The sequence below is a fragment of the Spermophilus citellus genome (genome assembly GCF_964194105.1).
Source record: "Spermophilus citellus genome assembly, chromosome: 2".
NCBI lineage: Eukaryota > Metazoa > Chordata > Mammalia > Rodentia > Sciuridae > Spermophilus > Spermophilus citellus.
In genome coordinates this window covers 22,441,144-22,463,174 of record NC_138183.1, presented here as the reverse complement: position 1 = coordinate 22,463,174, position 22,031 = coordinate 22,441,144, and the positions used below count along the sequence as shown (strand labels likewise).

General features: G+C 39.6%; 1 protein-coding gene across 2 annotated transcripts; it reads left to right on the top strand.

Annotated features, from left to right (window-relative positions):
- The first annotated feature begins 681 nt into the window (after window positions 1-681).
- On the top strand, window positions 682-14,709 carry ZNF483 (zinc finger protein 483). 2 transcript variants are annotated; one of them, XM_081281090.1, is made up of 6 exons: window positions 682-766; window positions 2,647-3,209; window positions 5,391-5,479; window positions 7,734-7,860; window positions 8,237-8,332; window positions 11,361-14,709. In XM_081281090.1, the coding sequence occupies exons 2-6, from the start codon at window positions 2,798-2,800 to the stop codon at window positions 12,905-12,907; spliced, it is 2,271 nt and encodes a 756-aa protein (XP_081137216.1). In that variant the 5' UTR covers window positions 682-766; window positions 2,647-2,797; the 3' UTR covers window positions 12,908-14,709. The 2 variants fall into 2 exon arrangements, with proteins under 2 accessions (XP_081137216.1, XP_081137215.1); XM_081281089.1 differs by having other exon boundaries at window positions 8,237-8,347.
- Window positions 14,710-22,031: the final 7,322 nt, after the last annotated feature.

The following is a 22,031-nucleotide window of genomic DNA, read 5'->3' as shown; positions in this document are numbered from 1 at the left end:
CCATGTGGCTACGTGTGCCAAGCAGACCAGAGTGATAGGGAGGAAGTCATCATGTCTGGAGCAGGAAAGTGGGGGAAGTGGTCAAACAGGTAATGAGTGGCCAGATTCCCTCAGGCCTTGTAGTGAAATGGGAAGCTTTTGCAGTGGTTTAAGCAAAGGAGGAACATCATTCGTTTGATGTTTTTGAAACATCTGCCTGACCGTGGTGAGGACAGGATGGACAAGAAATGTCAAATCAATAAGCTATCACAACAATAATCCAGGCAAGGCATGATGGTGTTTTGTTTTGGATCAATGATGGCAGGTGTAGAAGTCAGATTAACATTTAATTTAGTTTACCGATGTATCAGGTGCATCGGTGATACACTCCTGCAGTATTTTTTTTTTTCCTTTTTTTTTCACATTGGATCTCAGGGAATGGTGGTTACCAAGGAAGGTGAGGGAAGATTTGAGGTTGCCAAGGAGACAGAGCCGCATAGATTTGAAAACCTGAGAGGGTTCTAGGCCTCCAAGCCTCTGGCGCAGCAATAATTCTGCAGCTAAGCCCCCCACCCGCTGCCCACTAACCATGCGCAACAGGGCAGGTGGGAGCCTATGGAAGGAGCAGGACTTTTGGAAAGTGGAACAGACGCACTCCGGGAGTCGTAGTTCAGAACCGCTGCGCAGGCGCAGTGGCTTCCGCGGGCTTGCGCGCGCAGCCGCTGCGGGATGAGCTTCTGGAAGCTCATTGCGGTGGCGTTGGAGCTGGCTGCGGATGCTGGTGCAGGTACTGGTTGTCCTGGATCCCTTGTTCGGGAGCTGCGACGAGTCGCCGGCTCCGAGCGCGCACCTGGGGGCAGGGTGGGGACTGAGAGCAGCCAGCCGACCTGGCTGTGCTCTGCGGCGGCTGCTCCTGCCGCGGGAGTCGGGCGCTGCCCTGCAGGACAGAGCCACCCGCTTCTCTCCATCCCTCCCTGCGCCCAGGGGTTCGAAACTTATGCAGTCTTGTATTTTGGGCGGGATAATTCTTTGGGGGTGTGTGTGGGTGTGTGTCCGTTTTGCCAGCATCCCTGGCTTTATCCCCTAGATACCAGTTAAAGCATCCTTCCTCTCCGGTCCAAATCACTAAAAATGTTTTCAGGTGTTGCCAAATGACCCTTTTGGGGCAAAATCGTCTCTCCCTTTCTTCCCCCTGGTTGAGAATCTTTGCCTGCGTCACATTTTCACTGAGCCTCTATTGTAACTCCAGGGAGACGGAGTCGAGAATGTGTAAGTCCCAGGTGCCCTGCAGGGCGCCAGTGGTAGATAAGTGGGCGTCTAGTATTTAGCAAAGGAATAAGTGACATTATGCGTGCTGCGTTCGGTGCTCGGAGATGAGTACAGTTTTGGGTACGCAAGATTATTATTTGTATGATAATTGCAGTAAGAGACGCCCATCTTCTCCGTTGCCCAGCAGTGGTTCATCTTAGGTTGTGTTGTTATTTCCTGAACCCTTGGGAGAGTGGGTCCCCCGCCTGACCAGTCCTCACAATGCTCATTCCCAGCTCATTGTAGATGCTCAGTCACTTGTAGAATGAATGAATGCATGCAACGCAGCAGGCTGTGTGCATTTGGGGATCAAAGAGAGTTTCACACCAGAGGTGACAGGAGGTGAAAGGAGTCAGTTTTTAAAGAAAGAATTAAAGTTTGATAGGAGCCTTGAAGGAGGCAGCAGTCCAAGGAGAGGGAATAACCATCTTGCAAAGAATAGGAGAGTATAGACTGGGGAATGGGGGGATATTTCTTTATGGCTGCACTGTCAATCTGCTAGCTAGAGCTTGAGAGATGAGGTCAGCCAGGCATGTTTCTTGATGGTTGTGCACACCCCTCTGCATTGAAATTATATCTGAAACGGCTGGCCAGTGCATTGAACTTTATCTGAAACAGCTGGCCAGTAAGGAAGTACAAACAGAGAAGTGACAGGATCAACTTTTGTGTGTTAGAAAAAATCCCTTGAGGGCTGGGGATGTGGCTCAAGCGGTAGCGCGCTTGCCTGGCCCAGGTTCGATCCTCAGCACCACATACAAAGATGTTGTGTCCGCCGAGAACTAAAAAATAAATGTTAATAAATTCTCAAAAAAAAAAAAAAAAAGAAAAGAAAAGAAAAAATCCCTTGAGACTAGATTGAAGAAACCTGTTCTTAGGCAGTTTTAGTGCAATAGAATGGAAAGGGTCTTGGCAAATAAAGTTGCCAGAACTTGGCTATTAATGGATGTGAAGAGTAAGGAGGAAGAGAGAATTGGTAGTCAAATATGAGATCAGACTTCTGAGTTGGGCAACTGGTGGGAAATGTATGGCTGTCTACTGAGAGATGGCAGGAGTAGTTAAGTAGATTTGTGACATCATCCCCTTGGAATAGGGAGCCTTTTCTGATAAATTTTGTTTATGAGGAGTATTATGAAGTCTGAATTTGCTGCTTCCTGGGAGGAAATCTTTAATTATCCTTAAGTAACTCCTGAGCATTTGACCTATAAAGGAAATTGTCCTTTTAATAGAATACTTGGGCAGGGCTGTTCTAGGCCTCTGAGGTTATATGTATGACTATATGTATTTGAACCAAACCAATGTGTTCAGGATTAACAACAATTTATTTCATTTTTTTCCATGTCTTATATTTCTTCTTGGCAGTTTCTGCAAGACTGTAAACTGGATCCCTGGAGTCCTTGATGTTTTGCTGCTTATAGTGCCTGTTGGTGGACTGTGCTGATACTTCAATAATCTAAAGGGACTGGATTCCTGCTTGTGATTCACAGTGCAAGCTGTAGTCACCCTGAACAAGATGACAGCCATCTCCCCAGATCCTGTGACGGTGGCCTCAAGTGAACACAACAAAGTCCCAGGAGCAGAAACTCCTGAGGACCAAAAAGCTATCTCAAAAGGAAACACAGCTGACCCAGAGTCTTTCAGACAGAAGTTCAGGTGGTTTTGTTACTCAGAAGAGGCTGGACCCAGGAAATCCCTGAATCAACTCTGGGAGCTCTGCCTTCAGTGGCTGAGACCTGACATTCACACAAAAGAACAGATTTTAGAGCTCTTAGTATTTGAGCAGTTTCTGGCCATTTTGCCTGGGGAGATCAGGATTTGGGTAAAGTCACAACATCCTGAGAGTAGTGAGGAGATGGTGGCCCTGATAGAAGATTTGACCCAAACACTTGAAGAGAAGGATGGTGAGATACTTGAAGAAAAGGAAGGTGAGATTTATAGATGGAGGAAGAAAGTGGGGGGATTTCAAGTTATGAAAGTAAACTCCTCAAAGGAAGCAAAAAGAATTAGAACCATGTAATCAAAGATGAGAGATTAACATCAGGAAACCTTTGTACCTTAGAGAATGTGGGCAATCAATTCTTCCCACAGTGTCCTCCCCTTAGAAGCCCTAATTTTGGAAAAACTATGTTGCAATAACAGACAAATCAGAGAGAAGTCAGGAAACCCCCATTTTGAACACATCAGTTATCCTTGTAACAACAGATTAAGTCTATGGTGGTAAACATTGTTTCCTTATGTATTCTAGAACTCATGGTGGAATAAATTCTGTCACTGTAGCATGGCGCTTCTCCAAATTAGGGCTTCTGTGTAGAGGCTTCTGGAAGCAAAGAATTGACTGTTGGCATCCTGTGAGGAAGAACAATTTTCTTAAATTACAACCCTCTTTTGATTTTGATTACATAATTCTAATTCTTAATTTTTTTCTAATTGTCTAGTTGGTAAAGCTGCCAGAAAAAAAATCTTTTCACAAGAAATGTTTAGTTTCCTCATTTCAGTCTGCAGGAATCTGCTGGGTTTCCCAAAGATGGAGTCAGTTCTTGGGACCAGCTGATGCCTTCCCTCAGTAAACAAACCGCTTTGGGTGACCCTGGAGCCATGCCTTGTGCTCAGACTAGAAAGTAAACACATTAATAAGAAAAAAGGAAAATGCCCTTTACCCTAATACATCTTTTAATTTAAAACTATTCAAAGACTCATTACTGTGTAAATTAAATATTTTTTTTTTAAATTTTTATTTGTTAGTTCTCGGCGGACACAACATCTTTGTATGTGGTGCTGAGGATCGAACCCGGGCCGCACGCATGCCAGGCGAGCGCGCTACCGCTTGAGCCACATCCCCAGCCCGTAAATTAAATATTTTGAAGCTGAGGGTTTGTGCAACAAAGGAAACCAGTTTTGGGGAAATTAGGAATTGAAAGGATTTGGGGTTAAGATAGGGAAGAAAGCCTGGGTTCTTATGGGTTACTGTAAGAACCTGTCTCTCACTATTCTTTGTTTAAAGAATGGGAAAAATTTCATGCCATTTTTCCTGAAAGAATTGAAACCAAGAGTAATATTTTGAGATATATTTATGAGTTTTCATCCACAGTCCCTGGCTCACAGTTCCTATAACCTTGTCATTTCCTAAGTGACTGGCACAGTAAGTATCTTTTGTTAAAGTATTTATCCTTTTCTCCTGGATTCCTGAAACTTGTTCCCCAAACAACTGCAGAGCTCCCAAGGTAAAATGCAGTCTTTTTGTTATGTATAACCAGCACCTTTCAGTCACATCTGAGTTTGTCAAGGAAGTGATTTTTGGAAAGTCCCTAATTAGCCATCACCCTGGGAGGCTGGTTGCCATGGGAACCAACTTCTGGAGGGGGAGGGTTGGAACTTGGGGCCTCCTGGAGAGTTGCTGAAGATTGAGCCATTCCGCCTGCAACTGGTGATTTTATCATGCTGGTATGATGTAGCCACCTGAAAAACCCAAAAGGACTGGGTTCTAAGCCTCTAGCAAGCTGAATATGTGGGCATTCCTAGGGGGTGGTACACCTGAAGAGGGCATGGAAATTTGGGCACATCCAGGCCTTTGGCTCCTTTCAGAGACCATGAGCCTTTTCTTAGTGCTTTATCCTAAGCAGCTCTTCTCTCTGGCTGTTCATTTATATCCTTTGTAATATCGTAAGTAGTAAACGGGTAAAAATAAAAGTATTTCCCTGAGTCCTGTGAGCCATTCTAACAAGGAGGTGGTTGTGGGAAATCTGATTTATAACTATTGGTCAGAACTTCCAGAGGCTAAAGGTAGCATCTGAAATGGGGGACAGTGTTGTGGGACTGAGTCCTCAACCTGTGGAATCTGGTGCTCTCTCCAGGTAGATGGTGTCAGATTGAATTGGATTAAAGGACACTGAGCTAATGTCCACTGGGGTATGCACGGCAGAATTGTGTGGTTTGTGTGGAGGACCCTCCTCTCAGACACACACATCTGGGATCACAGAGGAGTCTGGGTTGTATGTAGGAGAAACAGACTTGTATCCCCCCCATCATCCTCCCACCCTAGGGAATACAAAAAAATGTTTAGTCTGAAGAATCCACTAGAAAGACCAGGTGTTTTTCCCCCTTCTTAGATCCAGTTGCTCAAGATTCTGCTCTTTACCAAGAGGAAAACTCAGAAGAAGATACAATGGTTGCAGTTCTTTCAAATACTGAATCATGTGTAAGTTTCCTTTCCCTGGTTTTCATTCTTAAGTGAATACTGAACTGGACTCTTTAGTGATAAAGATAATTCATGCAAAAAAAAAAAAAAAAAAAAAAAACAAACAAGGAACTTAAAGTTTATTTTTCACATTTTATTTGAGTTCACAGATTGTGTTACAAGTTGGACTAAACAAAAACATTTGGGGCTGGGATTATGGCTCAGTGGTAGAGCGCTTACCCAGCATGTGCAAGGCCCTGAGCCACATGAAAATAAATAAATACATAATTTAAAAAAGGTATTGTGTCTAACTACAACTAAAAAATAAATATTTCAAAACAAAACCAAAAAATTTACTAACATTCAACAGTTAATCCTGTAGAAAATTAGTCAGGTGGAAATAGAGCTGTATTTCCTTTATATGATCAAGAGGATCTCCAGCTGAGTAGTGTTGGAATCTTCACAATATCAATAAAAGATAAGGAATTGCTGCTGAGTGCAGTGGTACATCCTCTAATCCCAGCTACTCATGAAGCTGAGGCAGGAGGATCACAAATTCAAGGTTAGCCTTGACAACTTATCAAGATGCTGTCTCAAAAACTAATTCTCAAAAACTAATTCAGGAGTCTTAAGGTAGGAGGATTACAAGTTCAAAACCAACCTTAGCAACTTAGGGAGATCTTGTCTCAAAATTAAAAAAAAAAAAAAAGGCTGGGGATGTTGCTTAGCATGCACAAAACACTGGATTCAGTCCCCATTACCCAAAAGAAAAGACATCATTGCCATTAACCAGTGTTTTCTGAACACTCTAGCCAATGCAGCAAGCATTGGTATTAAAGAGGCGAATGTGTATTCGCAGACATTGTCTATTTTCAAAACCTCAACAAAAGCAACTGAAAAAGTACTGAAACTTGTCTTAATATCTGGGAAAATAGTTGGTTACAAATCAATAAGTTTCCTATAAAGCAGTAATCACCAGTTAGGGGAAAAAATACCTTTTTTTTTTTTTTTTTTTTAGTACTGGGTATTGAACCCAGAGGGGCTTAACCACTGAGCCACATCCCCAGTCCTTTTTATTTTAAAACAGTCTTGCTAAGTTGCTTAGGGCCTTGCTAAGTTACTGAGGCTGGCTTTGAACTTGTGATCTTCATGCCTGTCTTGTGATCTTCATGCCTTAGACCACCATACTGGGTGGTGGGGGATTTTATTCACAAGAATGAATTAACAGTGCTGTGGCAGGCCAGCGATTACTCCAAAAACTATGTCTTTTTTCCAATTCCTGCAACTCGTGAATGTTTCTTCCTTTGGAGGAAGATCTTTGCAGGTGTGATTAAATTAAGGGTTTTAAAATGTCTATCCTTGATTATATGAGTAGGCTCTGAATGCATTGTAAGTTCCCCCAATAGAGTTTGAGAGAGATTGAGTGTACTAGGAAGAGATGATGATATAAAGAGGGAGGTGATTTCAATGGATAGTGCCACAAGCCAAGGAATGCTGACATCACCAAAAGCTAGAAGAAACAAGGAACAAGTTCTCCCCCAGATCCTCTCAAGAGAGTGCAGTTCTACCAACACAGTGAGCTCTGATTTCTGGCTCCAGCTTTGTGAGAGAATACATTTCTGTTGTTCAAAGCAACCAAAGCCATGGTAATTGGTTACATGGTATTACATCAGCAGGAAGCTAATGCAATAATAGGCAGACACTCTGTTATACTGCCTCTCAAAAAGTCATGCAGAGGATGCTACATAAAGTGAATTAAAAGAGTCAGTCTACTTGTTTATAAATGTGGAGGTATTACAAGTGCGAGTACAGATTGAATACAGATTCTGTAAGAGGATATAGAAAATAGTTACTGCATATAACTGGAAGTTAAAATTTGGAATACAATTGCTAATGATATTATTATGTATTTAATTACTACCTGTAGTTAGCTTATATTAATTCTGCATATTTGGGGTTTGGTAATGTAAATCATACCCTTCACTCATAGTTTTCCTTTTACTCGTAGGAATCAATATGTTAGAATTAACTTGACCAACAGAGAATTCTTATACAGCATTGACAACAGAGACTGGATGGGAGAGGCAGGGGTTATGCAATACCCTGTTCTTTGTCACTTGTATTAGTCACATAATAGCTACTCCATAGTTACTTTGAAATTTTTAAAAACTTGAATACTGTCAAAGTCATTTATTTATATGCTAACCACTTCTCTGAATCCTTAGGGTCTGGCTGGAAATAATACAATGCAAAATGACTATGTTTGGTGTTTTAGGAAACCATAACATTCAAGGATGTGACTGTGAATTTTTCCAGAGGAGAATGGAAGAAGCTGGAGCCCTCTCAGAAGGAGCTATATAAGGAAGTGCTACTGGAGAACTTAAGGAACCTAGAATTTCTGGGTAATGACATCCTCTTTATGATCTAGCATCTAAGCTGGGTATCTTTTTGTCCCCTGTTATAGAAAGATAAATACTGTACTCATGTAAATATTTTAACTTTGTTTTGACTGAGCACTCAGGGATTAAATGTAATCCTAAAAATGGATCAGAAAACTGTACTTTTCTGCAAAATTACCTCCAAAAGGTCTTTGCTTCATTAAGCTGGAAGTGTGCAGCATCATTTTGTTATCAGTGCTCTCCCTTCCCCCATTTTCTCCTTGAATTCTAATATTGATGTCTATTTCATTTCTAGAGAACCAGAGGCTTAAGTTTGAATGTTGGGACATCTTTGTTGTATGCATGAGCAGTCATTTACCATTCTTTTCTCTATGAGCAGGCTCTTCAGTTTCCCAGTTAGATGTGATTTCCCAGCTAAAGTGGATTGAATTGCCAAGGGTGCTGGCCAAAGAAATCTCAAAAGACTCCAGACCTGGTGAGTTGGTGAAAGGTAGGTAAGAACCTTGAATGCAGTTGCTCACCAAGTCAGTTGGGAAGAGCCTTTGTAATGTTGGGCAGCCTATATGCTAAAACATAAGGATGTGGAAGAGAGCCCTGCCCCTTTTGGAATGTTCTTTTTAGTTTGAGAGACTGTTGGTTTTGGTCCTTTGAGATGTAGATGCCAAGAATGATTTGCCACGCAAGAGATTTATTTTGGAAAATTCCAATGAAAACATATGGGAAGGGAGCTGGAAGAAGCCAGAGAGCTATTACAGCATGATGTAAGTTTAACCTCTATGAATGAGGTGGGGAAGGGGGAAAGATTGGGGAGGAAGAATCTTGAACTGAAGAGTGGAAGGCCAAAGAGGAGTCCTATGTCTCACAGAAATGGGCCTAACTATCCAATTGTTGGGGAATAGCCTGTGGGCAAGTGGTCTTGCTGTGAGTACAGTGGTGGATCACGGTATCGGTAAGGACTGTAAGATAGTCTCCTCATAGGAAGAGCTTTGAGAGGCATATCTTTATAATACTGAAAAGATGTGATCTGGAGTGTAGCTTACAATAGTACTTGCCTAGCATGTTCAAGGCCTTGGATTTGATCCCCAGCACTGCAAAAAAAAAAAAAAAAAAAAAAGTGTTAGTAATGTGATAAATGCTATAATAATGGCTCATACAAGGAGCTATGTGAATGTAGATAGTTCTGGACCTACAGTGGCTTGTCTAGTGACTTTTGAGGTTTTTTTTTTTTTTTTTTTTTTTGCTACCTGGTCTCAAACCCAGGGATGCTTAATCATTGAGCCACATCCCTGGCCCTTTTTATTTTTTATTTTGAGACAGGGTTTCACTAAGTTGCTTAGGGCCTCATTAAGTTGCTGAGGCTGACCTTGTGCTTGTGATCCCAGGTCACAGGGATTACAATTAGTCATTGACTTTATGATGGTACAGAAATGATACACACTCAGTAGCAACCCTACTTCATATTCTAAATTTCTCTTTTCCTTGACTAGCAATATTTGGTTTAGTACTCTTGCAACACTGGGCAGCTATAGTGAGCTTCAGCTTTCCGTCAGCCAAGGAGTCATGCAGGGAAACAACTGATGGTTCAGTGCGTACTGCTGAGCTGTGGTGTTCAGTAGGTCAGGTGTATGAAGTGCATGTTCACCTTATGATATTTTCAGCTTATAATAGGACATAACCCTATTTTAAGTCAAGGAGCATTAGTCTAAAGGATCAAGGACTTAGCATTTGAAGTTGAGTCTTGAAGGAGACATAGGAATTCATCCTGTAGACAGTATGTTCAAGGGAAAAAAATGTACATATACATGTTAAACATATAGTACATGTAGGTCTTTAAAAATTTTTTTTAGTTGTGGATGGACACAATACCTTTATTTTATTTATTTTTATGTGGTGCTGAGGATCAAACCCAGTGCCTCACACATGTCAGGCAAGTGCTCTACCGCTGAGCCACAACTCCAGTGCTAGGTTTTTATTTGGGAAACATTCATGTTACCACTGGTTGTGTTTAAGGGATTAGCTCTTTTTCCTTTATCATTCCCTGTATCTTCCTAAAATTTACTAATTTTTCATTAAAAAAATGTTTAAAAATCATACATATCAATACTTTCATTTATTTTAAGAAAATCAGTAATCCTTTTTTAAAAAAATTTTTTTTTGTAGTTGTAGATGGACAGCATACCTTTATTTTATTTGTTCATTTTTATGTGGTGCTGAGGATTGAACCCAGTGCCTCACACATGCAAGGCAAACACTCTGCCACTGAGCTATAGCCCCAACTCCCCAAAACAGTAATCTTTCTCATACTATTTCATCTCCTAGACCATAAACTTTTTTTTTTTTTTTTTTTTTTTTTTTGGTACTGGGGATTGAACTCAGGGCACTTGACCACTGAGCCAAATCCCCAGCCCTATTGTTTATTTTATTTAGAGACAGTGTCTCACTGAGTTGCTTAGCCCCTTGCTTTTGCTGAGGCTGGCTTTCAACTCATGATCTTCCTGCCTCAGCCTCACTGGGATTATAGGTGGGCCCCACCATGCCCTGCTTAGACCATATACATTTAATTTTATTTTATTAGTATGAGGGGTTGAATCTGGGAGTGCTGTACCATTGACCTACCTTTCCAGCCCTTTTTAAAATTTTTGTTTTGAGACAGGATCTCATCAGGTTGTCAAGGCTTGAACTTGCAATCCTCCTGCCTCAGCCCTCTAGCTCTTGAGATTGCAGGTGTGCGCCACGAAGCCCAACTTCTAGGTAGTAGGAAGTTTTAAGGCCAAAAGAATAGGATTGAAAGTGCTGTAGTGTATGAGGGACAGGAAATGGATGCCTGATTAGAGCATCCTAAAGTTGATAAGGCCAAGTTGCTGTAACCTTTAAAGAGTCTATCATATGTGATACTGCTTATCTGTGATGTGATCAACATTTTCTATAAAATTAGTGCTGTTTGTCTGCTTTGAGGAGTCTACGGTTTAGGGATCAAAAGCATGAATCTTGATGTCAGACTGAAATTTTTGGCTTTACCACTTATAATATATGTGACCTTCGGCAAGCTGCTTATGCTTTATGTAACTCATGAAATGGGGATATGAGTAGGACCTACTTCACTGGGGGGTTGTGAAGATTAAGTAAAATAATACAGATAAAGTGTTCAGCATGGCACCTGGTACTTGGTAAGTAGGCAGCAAATGTTTGTGTTATCATTGTTTGAAAAGAGAGAAATTTGGATGTAGGGAGGATAGGTTTAAGCCTGTTAGAAAAATTCAAAATAAGGGTAAGAACTTGCATCTCTAACTATGTCACACCACCTTTTCATCTTCCTCAGTATTTGTCCTAACCCTTGTTTTCATCTTGCTTTGCTGAATTGCCTTTCTGCTTCCTGTTTTATAAACCTCCATTTGAGAATTATCCAAGCCAGATTCCTTATCATTACTGTGTTCCTATTTTAGTCCCAAATACAGTAGCTTTCTTTATTGCAAACAGAAATATTCTACTGTGATCTCTTTTAGAGAGTGAGCCTAGGGGTGAGTTGGAGCCGTCTGTTCAAAAGCACGATGTGCTTATTGAAGGATCAACTTCAGAGGAAATAATAGAAAGATGCTTCAAGGATGATGGTTGTGGCTTGACTGCAGAATTAAGGAAGCGTTATGGCAGATCTGATGAGGGTCATGGCAAACGACATTCAAAAGGAACACATAAGAAAGCTCATCAGCGAGGCAGTAAAGGTGAAGACTTTGACTCAGAAAGGAGCCCTGGTGCAAAGCACTTCAAACGAACTTCTGACTTGATGAAACATGTGAGAGCCTACTTAAGGAAGAAGTCGCGGAGGTATAATGAATCCAAGAAACCCTTCAGTTTTCATTCCGATCTTGTTCTGAACCGTAAAGAACATTCTTCAGAGAAGTCACAGAAAGGTGGAGAAGGTGGGAAGAGCCTAAGTCATTCTTCATCTCTTAGTGAACATCACAAACGTCAGAAAACGCATTTGGGAGATAAGGCCAAGTGCAGTAAATGTGGGGTGTCCTTTGCCAAAAGCTTATCCCGTACTGAGAGAGAAAAGATGATGTGTGAAAAATGTCAGAAGAAGTTACAACAAGATACAACCTTAAATAAAGATGAGGGACCTGAGACCGGGAAAAAAACTCATAAATGTAGTAAATGTGGGAAAACCTTTAGCTGTAATGTCTCACTCACCAAACATAGAAAGCACGCTGGAGAGAAATCCTTTATGTGTAGTGAATGTGAAGAAGTTTTCGGTGATAGTTCATCGCTCAGACGACGACGTCGCAATAGAGAAAAGCCCTTCAAGTGTGATGATTGTGGAAAATGTTTCAGCCTGAGCACTCACCTCATTAAACATCAGCGAATTCATACTGGAGAAAAACCCTTCATATGTAAAGACTGTGGGAGACCCTTTAGTGAGAGTTCTTCTCTTGCTCAACATCAGCGAACTCATACTGGAGAAAAACCCTATAAATGTAACGATTGTGGGAAGTCCTTCAGTCATAGCTCTTCCCTTTCCAAACATCAGAGAATTCACACTGGAGAGAAACCCTATACATGTGAAGACTGTGGAAAATCCTTTAGACAGAATTCTTGCCTTACTCGACATCAGAGAATTCACACTGGAGAGAAGCCGTATTTGTGTAAGGATTGTGGAATGACTTTTAGCCATTTTACATCTGTCATTTATCATCAAAGACTTCATTCAGGAGAAAAACCCTACAAATGTACCGAGTGTGAGAAAGCCTTTCCTACTCATTCCCTCCTCAGTCGTCATCTGAGAATTCATACTGGTGTGAAACCTTACAAATGTAGCGAATGTGAGAAAACCTTCAGTCAGAGTTCATCTCTTAATGAACATTACAGAGTTCACACTGGAGAGAAACCCTATGAATGTGACTTTTGTGGAGCAACCTTTAGTCGGAGTTCAGTCCTCGTAGAGCACGTAAAAATTCATACTGGCAATAGAGAATATGAATGCAACAAATGTGATAAAATATTTAAAAGTAATTCAAGTCTTATCAGACATCGGTTATTTCACTCTGCAGAGTAATTCCGGGAATATAGTAAGGCAGGAGAAATTCAGTCCAAAATGTCCCCTTATCATCTCCTTACATATACACCTGGAATTTAAATTACCATAACATTTATGAGTAACTGCAACTTGAATGGGTTGGCAGCTAAGAAGAATGTGCATCTTCATTCATTCCTCTTACCAAGGATGTCAACTGCTGGTTGGTAAAGTTATGTGGAAAGAGAAGAAGGTATGTGATGTGAAATGCTTCTAAAAAGCCAAAATTACATTTGAAAAGTTCTTTCCTTTAGTGTATTTCTCTTTCTTTGGCTCTTCTTTCACTGTCACGTAGCATTATGGAAAGAGAACTTGACTGGATTCAGATTACTTGGGTATGTCCCCATTTACCAACCAACTCACCATATAACCTTGCACAAATAACTTGACCCTTCTGAAGTTTAGTTTCTTTGCACATAGAATGAAGGGATGGGGCTATTGATTTCTAAGTTTCATTTTGTATCTATGATATTCTCTAATGCTATGGAAATCATTTAAACATTTTTCGTCCATTAGAATGTTTTCATTTGCCTAGTAGAAAACTACTGTGTTGCAGGATACTGGACGTATGGTAATGTGATATACTTTTTGAATACTTGATGCAGGAATCCCTAGAATGTGATAAATAGGAACAGATCAGGGAAGCTCAAATAAGTTTGCCTTCAGGGAATGTTCTAATCATACAAATCACCACAGTCTTTTTTTCTTTTGAGTATTGGCTAAGGGGGTTGAGAATATAAGAATTTGTACCTGAGCCAATTGAGCCATGCATCATAGGAAGATAGATTGAGGGTGATAGAAAAGACACATGCTGAAAATAGCTATTCTGGATGGATTTATTTTTTATTTTTTGCAAAATAGAAGTGTATATTTTTTAAAAACTTTGTAGCAAGCACAGCTTCCTGTAATTACAGTGTAAGCATTCTGTATAGCAAAGGTCACAATCAGATTGGGTCAGAGTGGGCCCTTTGACATGTTTTTGGTGTGTGTGTGTGTATACTTATCACTATTTTAAAATTAGGGAATTCCATGTTAATACTATCATACTGCGCCCTTATTTCTGTGGAACACTCAGCTGGTTCTGAGTAGCAGCTGCCACCTTGAGATGGATAACATACTCTCATTTATCAAGTTATTTCATGTATATAACCTGACTTTTCCTCTGTAGGAATTTGATATTTTGATCCGGTACCATCTGGAAAATACATAGACTGAAACCCCATTGATAGCTAGTACGATTCAGGAAAAGAATGTAGAATTGATAAGAATAATTGCTCAGTTATATTTTCTGTTGTATGTGAGAGTAGACCTTGAAGGAATGGAATATACGGGTATTGATGGATATTCTTTAAAAATTTCATTGAGGAGTCTGAATAATAATTTCTAACTGAAAAAGGAACTAAAGATCCTGAGTGTGTGAGGTTTGGGTGTCAGGTCACTGGGTTCTAGAGAATCCCCACGACTGAAGAGTGGTACAGAAATGAGTTCCTAAGGTTGAAATTTGAAGCAGCTCCTGTAAAAAGAGAACTTGAACCATAAAACTCCGCGCTTGTGGAAATAAAGAGATCCTTAATGCTGATGTGAGACTCAGGAACGTTTGCTGTAATGTAACATGTTTGGTTTGAAATGCTACCTCTGGATGTAGGGTTTTCGGTTTCTTCTGGTGCCTCCTTCATCCCCCCACCCTCAAAGCCTGAAGTTCAGAGTCTGCTGTGTGACAGCTTGATCTGCACAGTTACAGCTGACCAGACGCACTCTAGCCATGGAAGGAATGTCACCTAAGGATCATCCACATTGGTGTAAGTTTTTTTTTTTTTTTTTATCCTCATAAGATATAATTTATGGGAAGAATTAAGAGGAATATGTAAAACTCTTAAAAGCTGTTTTAGGATGTTTCATGGTTAGACCCACCCAATTTGCATAAGAGGATGTTTTATCCCGGTGTCAGTTGGGAATCTAGAGCACAAACTTTGTTTTTAAACTTTTGAAGGTATAAATTATATGTAATAATAATAATAATAATAAAAGCAAAACCACACACACAGTTTAAGTGTGCAGTTCAGAGAGTTTTAGTAAATTTACTGAGTGTGCAGCCATTGCCATAACCTGCTTTTAGAACATCACCTTAATCAGATCCCTTAGATTTTTTCCATCTCCCCTTCCTACCCCTACTCCCAGGCAGCACTAGTCGATCTACCTTCTGTCTGTGGAGTTGCCTTTTCTGGATTTCTTTGTGGTTTTAATTTGCCTTTGCCTGATGACTGATTATGTTGATTTATCTTTCATGTGCTCTTTAGCCATTCATATAAGTCTTCTTTGGTAAAATGCCTACTCAATCTCTTTAAAAATTGAGTTGTTGTTAATTGAGTTACAATAGATCCTTTACCTGGATACAGGTTCTTTGTACAGTACAGCTTTGTAAATATTGGGTAGCTACTGAGGGAAACCATAGACCCTACTGCACAATATTTATCAGTAACTAAGTATGTATAATTGCCTGAACGACGTTCAGTCTGGCCCATCACCCATGTACTTAAATCCATCATTGGAATAGTCAGATCAAGAGCTTTTCAACTGCTTACTCCTCATAGAATTGATTTTATTAAACTTTATTTAGAATTTTTGTTCTTGTTTACATTGATGAGTGTTAAAGTTAGCCCTGTGACAAATTTTATTTTACAGTGAAGCCGTGCTTTTAAAAATATTTCCCAGTAATGAGTTTCTTTTGAAGAAATTTCTTTTAAGTCACAGGACAAGACAAGATTTCTTGTATGAATTCTTTTTCTTTCTGGGGATAGAGCCCAGGGACTCATGCATGGTGAACAGACACTACCACTGAGCCACATCCCCACCCTTGAATTCACTCTTATTTTACCTATTTTAGAATTCTTCTTTAATGTAATAAAATATACATAATGTAAAATTAGCTGTTGGGGTCCTTTTTGTGTTGTGTAATTCAGTGGCATTAATTACATTAACATGTTCGTAAAATCATCACTGTTTATCTCCAGGACTTTTCCATCATCCCAAACTGAAATTCTGTACTCATTAAACCATAACTCATCATTTTCCCCTCCATGCTCATTGTGACCACTATTCTAATTTGTCTACATATTTGAATTTTAGACACTTCACATAACTGAGCTCATATAACATCTGTTCTTTTGTGTCTGTCTTATTTCACTTTGCATAATATTTAGTAAACATTCCTTTTGTTTCAAGGAAATGTTCAATTGGATTTTCTAGTTCAGGAAATCTTTATAAAATTCTTTTATAAGTCATCTAGATAACAGTGATAAAGAACCCAAGATCATGTATTGTTTTATCCTTTTTTGGTTCCATAACTAGCAGTGAGTATTCCATAGCATTTGTACATATGCATATGTCCTGAAGAATTTTAGTGACTGTATCCATATCTTATCTTGGAATCTGCTTCAGAAAACTGAACAAGAATATCTTCAATATGAATTGTACACTGGAATAAAGCAACGAGAGGTTATTTTGCTTTTAAATTCTGATGTATCTGGTCTTTGACTTAGCATAGCTAGAATTCCATCTTCACAGTACAAATTAATCTCTTGTTGAAATTCCTTTACTGGTGGAAATTAATCAAAAATATCTGTCATGAATTTGAGATTTTAGGCAATGAATTGACATTTCTTTGTAAATTTGGATGTTCTTTGAAAACAGAATATACCCAAAGTTTTCCTTGAGCAGTGTCTTATATCACACAATTCCTCTGAAACTAAAACTTGAAAATTTTCAAATTTTGAATCAATTGATCTTTGATATTATTAGAAACATATGCCTATATATTCTGTTAGCAAAATATAATTTGCTCATGTATATTCTATGAGCAAAATTGTTAAATGGTACAATAGAAAATTTCAGGGTTTGTTTTTTTTTTTTTCCTATCAGGGTTTTTTTTGTGTGTGTTTTTTAAGAGGTCTTAAAATTTTCTAAATGAATTGTCATACATAAAATAATCTCTTCTTTTTTTTGTGGCAGTGCTGGAGTTAAATGTAGGGCCTTGTGCATGCTAGACAAGTGCTCTGCCACTGAGCTACACCTCCAGCCTGACTCTTTATCTTTCAATCTAACTTTCTTTTTTTGTGTGTGGTCATGTAAGAATTAAGCTGTTTTAATAGTGCGCTGTGTTTACAAACAGTCTGCTAAAATTTTTAAAAATTGTTTTGTTAGAAATTTAATTCTCATTTCTTATGACTAATTTTGTGAATTATTTTTTGACTAATTTGTTAAAAAAATTAGTAATTCTTAATGATTGTCTTCAGTGTTACCTTTTATGTTATCTTCAACACTTGAATTCAACAGCCTTTTCTTTTCATTTTGCTGTAAATTGCAATCAGTGTTGATCTTTGAATGTGCACTATACTCTCCTAGTCCCGTTTTTTGCTGGTTGTAGTACTAGCTTCTGTATCTGCACTGAATTTTGCCTCAATGATATGCCTTGTTTAAAATTTAAATATTTCCATATATTTTTGCCTAGAAAATAATTATAATAGCAAATGTCTCAATTTAATGATTATGATTTACGTGCAAAACACTGTAACTTGTGCTGTCTGCATAGGTATATTCTAACTTGTGCTACCTGCATAAAATATCCAAGTAAACCCACCATAATATTCCATCCGTGCATAGAAAAAAGTCATCTGAACTGAATTAGTCTGTTGATACTGACTAGATTGGTGATATGTTTGTACGTAACACTAAAAATAATGCACGTTCTATACAAGTGTTAGAAGACCAGTGTCCTATGCGATGCAGTGGTTAAAGTGAATTATAGTTCTGTCAAGACAATAAAGTTGTGTTTAATGAAAAAATATTTCCCTGTGCTTCTGTTTTGAATTCTGTTTTGGTACTGGGGATCAAACCTAGAGGCACTTAGCCACTGAGCTACATTCCCAACCCTTTTTATTTTTTGAGATGGGTCCTTGCTAAGTTGCTGAGGCTGACTCTTTTTTTGGGGTGGGGAGGGAGTGTACCAGGGATTGAACTCAGAGGCATTCAACTACTAAGCCACATCCCCAGCCCCTTGTTTTTTTTTTGTTTGTTTGTTTGTTTGTTTTTGTTTTGTATTTTATTTAGAGACCGTGTCTTAGTAAGTTGCTTAGCACCTCACTGTTGCTGAGGCTGGCTTTGAACTTGTAGTCCTCCTGTCTTAGCCTCTTGCTGTTTTAAAGCTTTTGGTATGTGCCACTAATTGCTTTCTTAGTTTTTAATGATCTCAAGTGGCCACCATATTGAACTGTACAGAATTAAAGAAAGCAGTGCTAGTTACAGGTAAGCTAGTTCCAACAAATGCTAGTTCCAACAAATCACAGAAGCTTAACGCAATAAAAGTTTATTTTCCAGGTTTTGTTGCTTTCCGACATTTTGTAGCCATGCCGTTTAGGACATATGACTTCCAAGGTCCCAGAGGCAAGGAAGGGGAGAATTGGTACATGGTACAGTGTGTTTAAGCACTGGCCTAAAAAGAGCTTAGATCCATGGGTCACCACTGGGTTCCAAGGGCACTGCAGAGAACTCCCTGGAGCTTCTCAGAATATTTTAATGTTTAGTGATAGCACATCTCTTACTGATAGAGACAACATCAACTACTACTACTGTGTTGTTGGAACTAACCAGCAGTTGGAATTGGTAGGTATTTCTTTTGGCCTACGGCATTGTGGAAAAAAAATTATATGACCCCGAGAATAATGTAACCAAGAAGTTTGGGAACATTGGAGTCAGAAATAATTTATATTCTCATCTTTTGGCCAGAAATCAGTCACATGATCCTAGCCTAACTCAAAGGAAGGCTGGGAAATAGTCTTAACATGAGCACATGGATTATTTCTACCCCAGTCTCTTAATTATCATTCCTTTTCATTCTTCCCACATGCAGTACATACTTCCTCAAGGAGACAATCCAAAGTCAGATGAGATCAGTGTTTCCAATTCAGAGTCCAGAGTCTGAATTAGAAGCTTTTTAGTTTCATTCACCTAGGTTTTGCTGTTGAGACCCTAATTGTCAGTGCCTGCTAATTTTTCTTGAAGTAATATAATTTCTTCAGCAGGATGTATATTTTGTCTAGAGAAATGTCTTCTAATCAGCCCAGGGCATATAAGCCTGGCTACCATTATTCTGGAGCAGGCAGAAGCAAGCTGTGTGGCAGGATGGGATAGAGGCTTCCATTTCATCTCTTTCTAGTCTTCTATCTCATACCCTTCTGCAGACCTGGGGTCTCCCAGTTAATAGCTTTTCTAGTTCTGTTTGGTGAAATATAATACTTTCTTGTGGGAGGATTATCACCTGACCAAACAAGGTAGGGGGCTCAAACTCCTCTTTCTGTGATTTTTAAGTGCTTTTAGCCTCTGATTTCTTTCCCATTTCAAGAGAACCTGATGTCTCCACATCCTATATCCTCAGATTTCATCAGTAACACATTAGAAGACAGTACCCCTATTTTGGAGCTCAAATTTTCCATGATTTGTCTAGTGGGAATTTGAATGTTTTTTTGACATGACCTCCTCATTCCTTGAATATTTCCTTACTTTCTGGTTTAAGAAGTTCGTCTTGGTGATTTTTTTTTTTTTTAACACTGGGGATTGGCCCCAGGGCCTTGAGCATGCTAGGCAAGTGCTTCCCCACTGAGCCTCACCTCACCCATCTTGTATCTTCCCTCCCCCAGCCCTAGAATAAGCCACTTCTCCAAGGAGCTTTAGTTCTGTTTTGTAGAGAATGGTATGTAAAAGCCATATTCTGAGATTTTGGTGTTCGCATCACTATTGGGATGTCACTATTAAAACCACTTAGTGGACAGAATTAAGGAATATATGTATGTATACGTACGTACATTTGTATGCAGTATGTATATACTACATACAACTTAGTAACAACCATAATTTATCTCATGCATTGAGACTCATGAGTTCACACTAATACTTCCAATTCTTTCCATGTTCGTAACCCTTTTCTAGCATAAACTGGCTTACATTGAGTTTCCTTCCTTGATCAAACCTTCTACATGTTGGTCTTGTATCACCAACCTTCCACCTCTCATGTAAATACTCCTTCATTCCACTCAAGCTCTGACATCCTGCACCTGGTCACCACTCTTGCTTCCCCTTGAGGATGTTCTTTCCCTCTGCTCCACTGGTGAATCCATTGCAACACAGAAGCTCCTCTTGGACTCTGACCCCCATACCAGGCTATCCCATGCATGAGCAACATTTTAACCTACTTGGGATCCAACTGCCTGTCACTCACTCCCACGTGGATACTGTCCTCACCTCATTTGGGATCATATGTCCCATGCCAGGCCACCCCTCCATGTCAGCATCCTGCTTATTCTGCCTGAGCTCTTACATGTACAGTTGCCAGGCATGATATTCTCCTTGCTCTGCCTGCACTCCACACACCAGGCAGCCCTCCTGTTCAAATGCTCTCCTCACCCTGCTCGAACCCTTGACACCATTCATGGGGCCATGACACTGATGAACTCTTCACTCCATTTGGACATTTTTTTTTTTTTGGAGGGGAGGGTATTGGGTATTGAACTCAAGGGCACTTAATCACTGAGCCACATCCCCAGCCCTTTGTATTTTGAGACAGGGTCTGGCTAAATTGCTTAGGCTGGCTTTCAACTTGCAATCCTCCTGCCTCAGCCTTCTTAGTCGCTAGGAATGACAGGCATGTGTTACTGCCCCTGGTTCCTCTGGACTTTGATACATGATGTTGGGGAGTTCTACTGTGACTCAGATGCTATATCCATTTTGTTTGGGCTCCAATCCCCCACCAGTCTACAACACACCACCCAATACTTCCCATCCCCTTTCTGCTCCCTAGTGTATACACATACACAACACTGAGCTCTGACTGTCCATGTCAGGAAGCCAGGCTCCATGCATGAGCTCACCCTGCTCTGGGTCATGGAGTTCCCCTACTCCAAACCCTAAGAGGCAGTTGCCTTATTCAGTCCCACTGATAACTTTAGGATTGAACAGACTGGTAAAAGAAGGACACACAAAAAAGCAGGGACTTTTATTTTTTAATTGTATTTGTGAGTAAATTTGTAAGGTTCAGAGTTCAAAAAGTACCATATGTTATCATTCCAAAGATATCTCTTATCCCTCTATTTTCCATACTCAGTTTTCTTCTTTGAAAACAGACCATTATTGGTAGTTTATTATATCCATCCAGTTTTTATACACAGTTTTTTGCCTCATTCTTTGTACAATTTTATTTAACTTAATGATGACAGAATTGATCAACAAATTGACATCTTTCTGATATTGAATCTTCCTGTCCAAAAGCACGTTACTTTTTCCATATATTCAAATCATTTGTGTTCCTCAGAATTTTAAAAGCCATTTTCCATATAAATCTTGCAAAAAAATTTTAAAGGTCTATAAGTATTCCTAGGTGCTATCTTTTTTGCACCTGTTGTGAATGAAGAGATTTGCTTTTCTTGGTTCATATGAGACTTTTGTTATAATCAATAGGGTTAAAGAGCTTATTACTTCAGGTTCACCATTTTCTGGAAGGAGGTAACTATCCTCAATTTAAAAACAAAGAATCATAAGTTCAAGGCCACAGAGGGAGTAAACTTTTAGACTCTGCTTTGGTTTGGATGAGTGCCCCCTAAGGCCCATGTGTTAAAAGCTTTATCATGACTGGCACTATTAGGAGTGGATTCTTGAAGAGAGGGGACTTATTGGGAGGACATTAGGTCATCGGGAGTATGCCTTTGAAGAGGATATTGGGTCTTGGCTCCTTTCTGTCCTTTTCTTTGTTTCCTGGCTGCCATGAGATGAGCAGCTTCTCCCACCCGTTTCCCTGATGATGTACTGCCTCACCAATTGGGCCCAAAGCAGTGGGGCCAATAGACCATGGACTGAAACCTCCAAAACAGTGAACCAAAATAAACCTTTCCTTCTTTTAAGGTGATTATTCAGGCATTTTGTCACAGTAATGGAAAGCTAACAAACAGACTTCAAAGTCATAATTTTTTGGCTATAACCCGGGAGGAGCAGTAGTAGGTAGTAAGTTGGTGATTGGTTGTTCTTAACTATGAAAATTTCATTCTCTATCACTAATTATAAA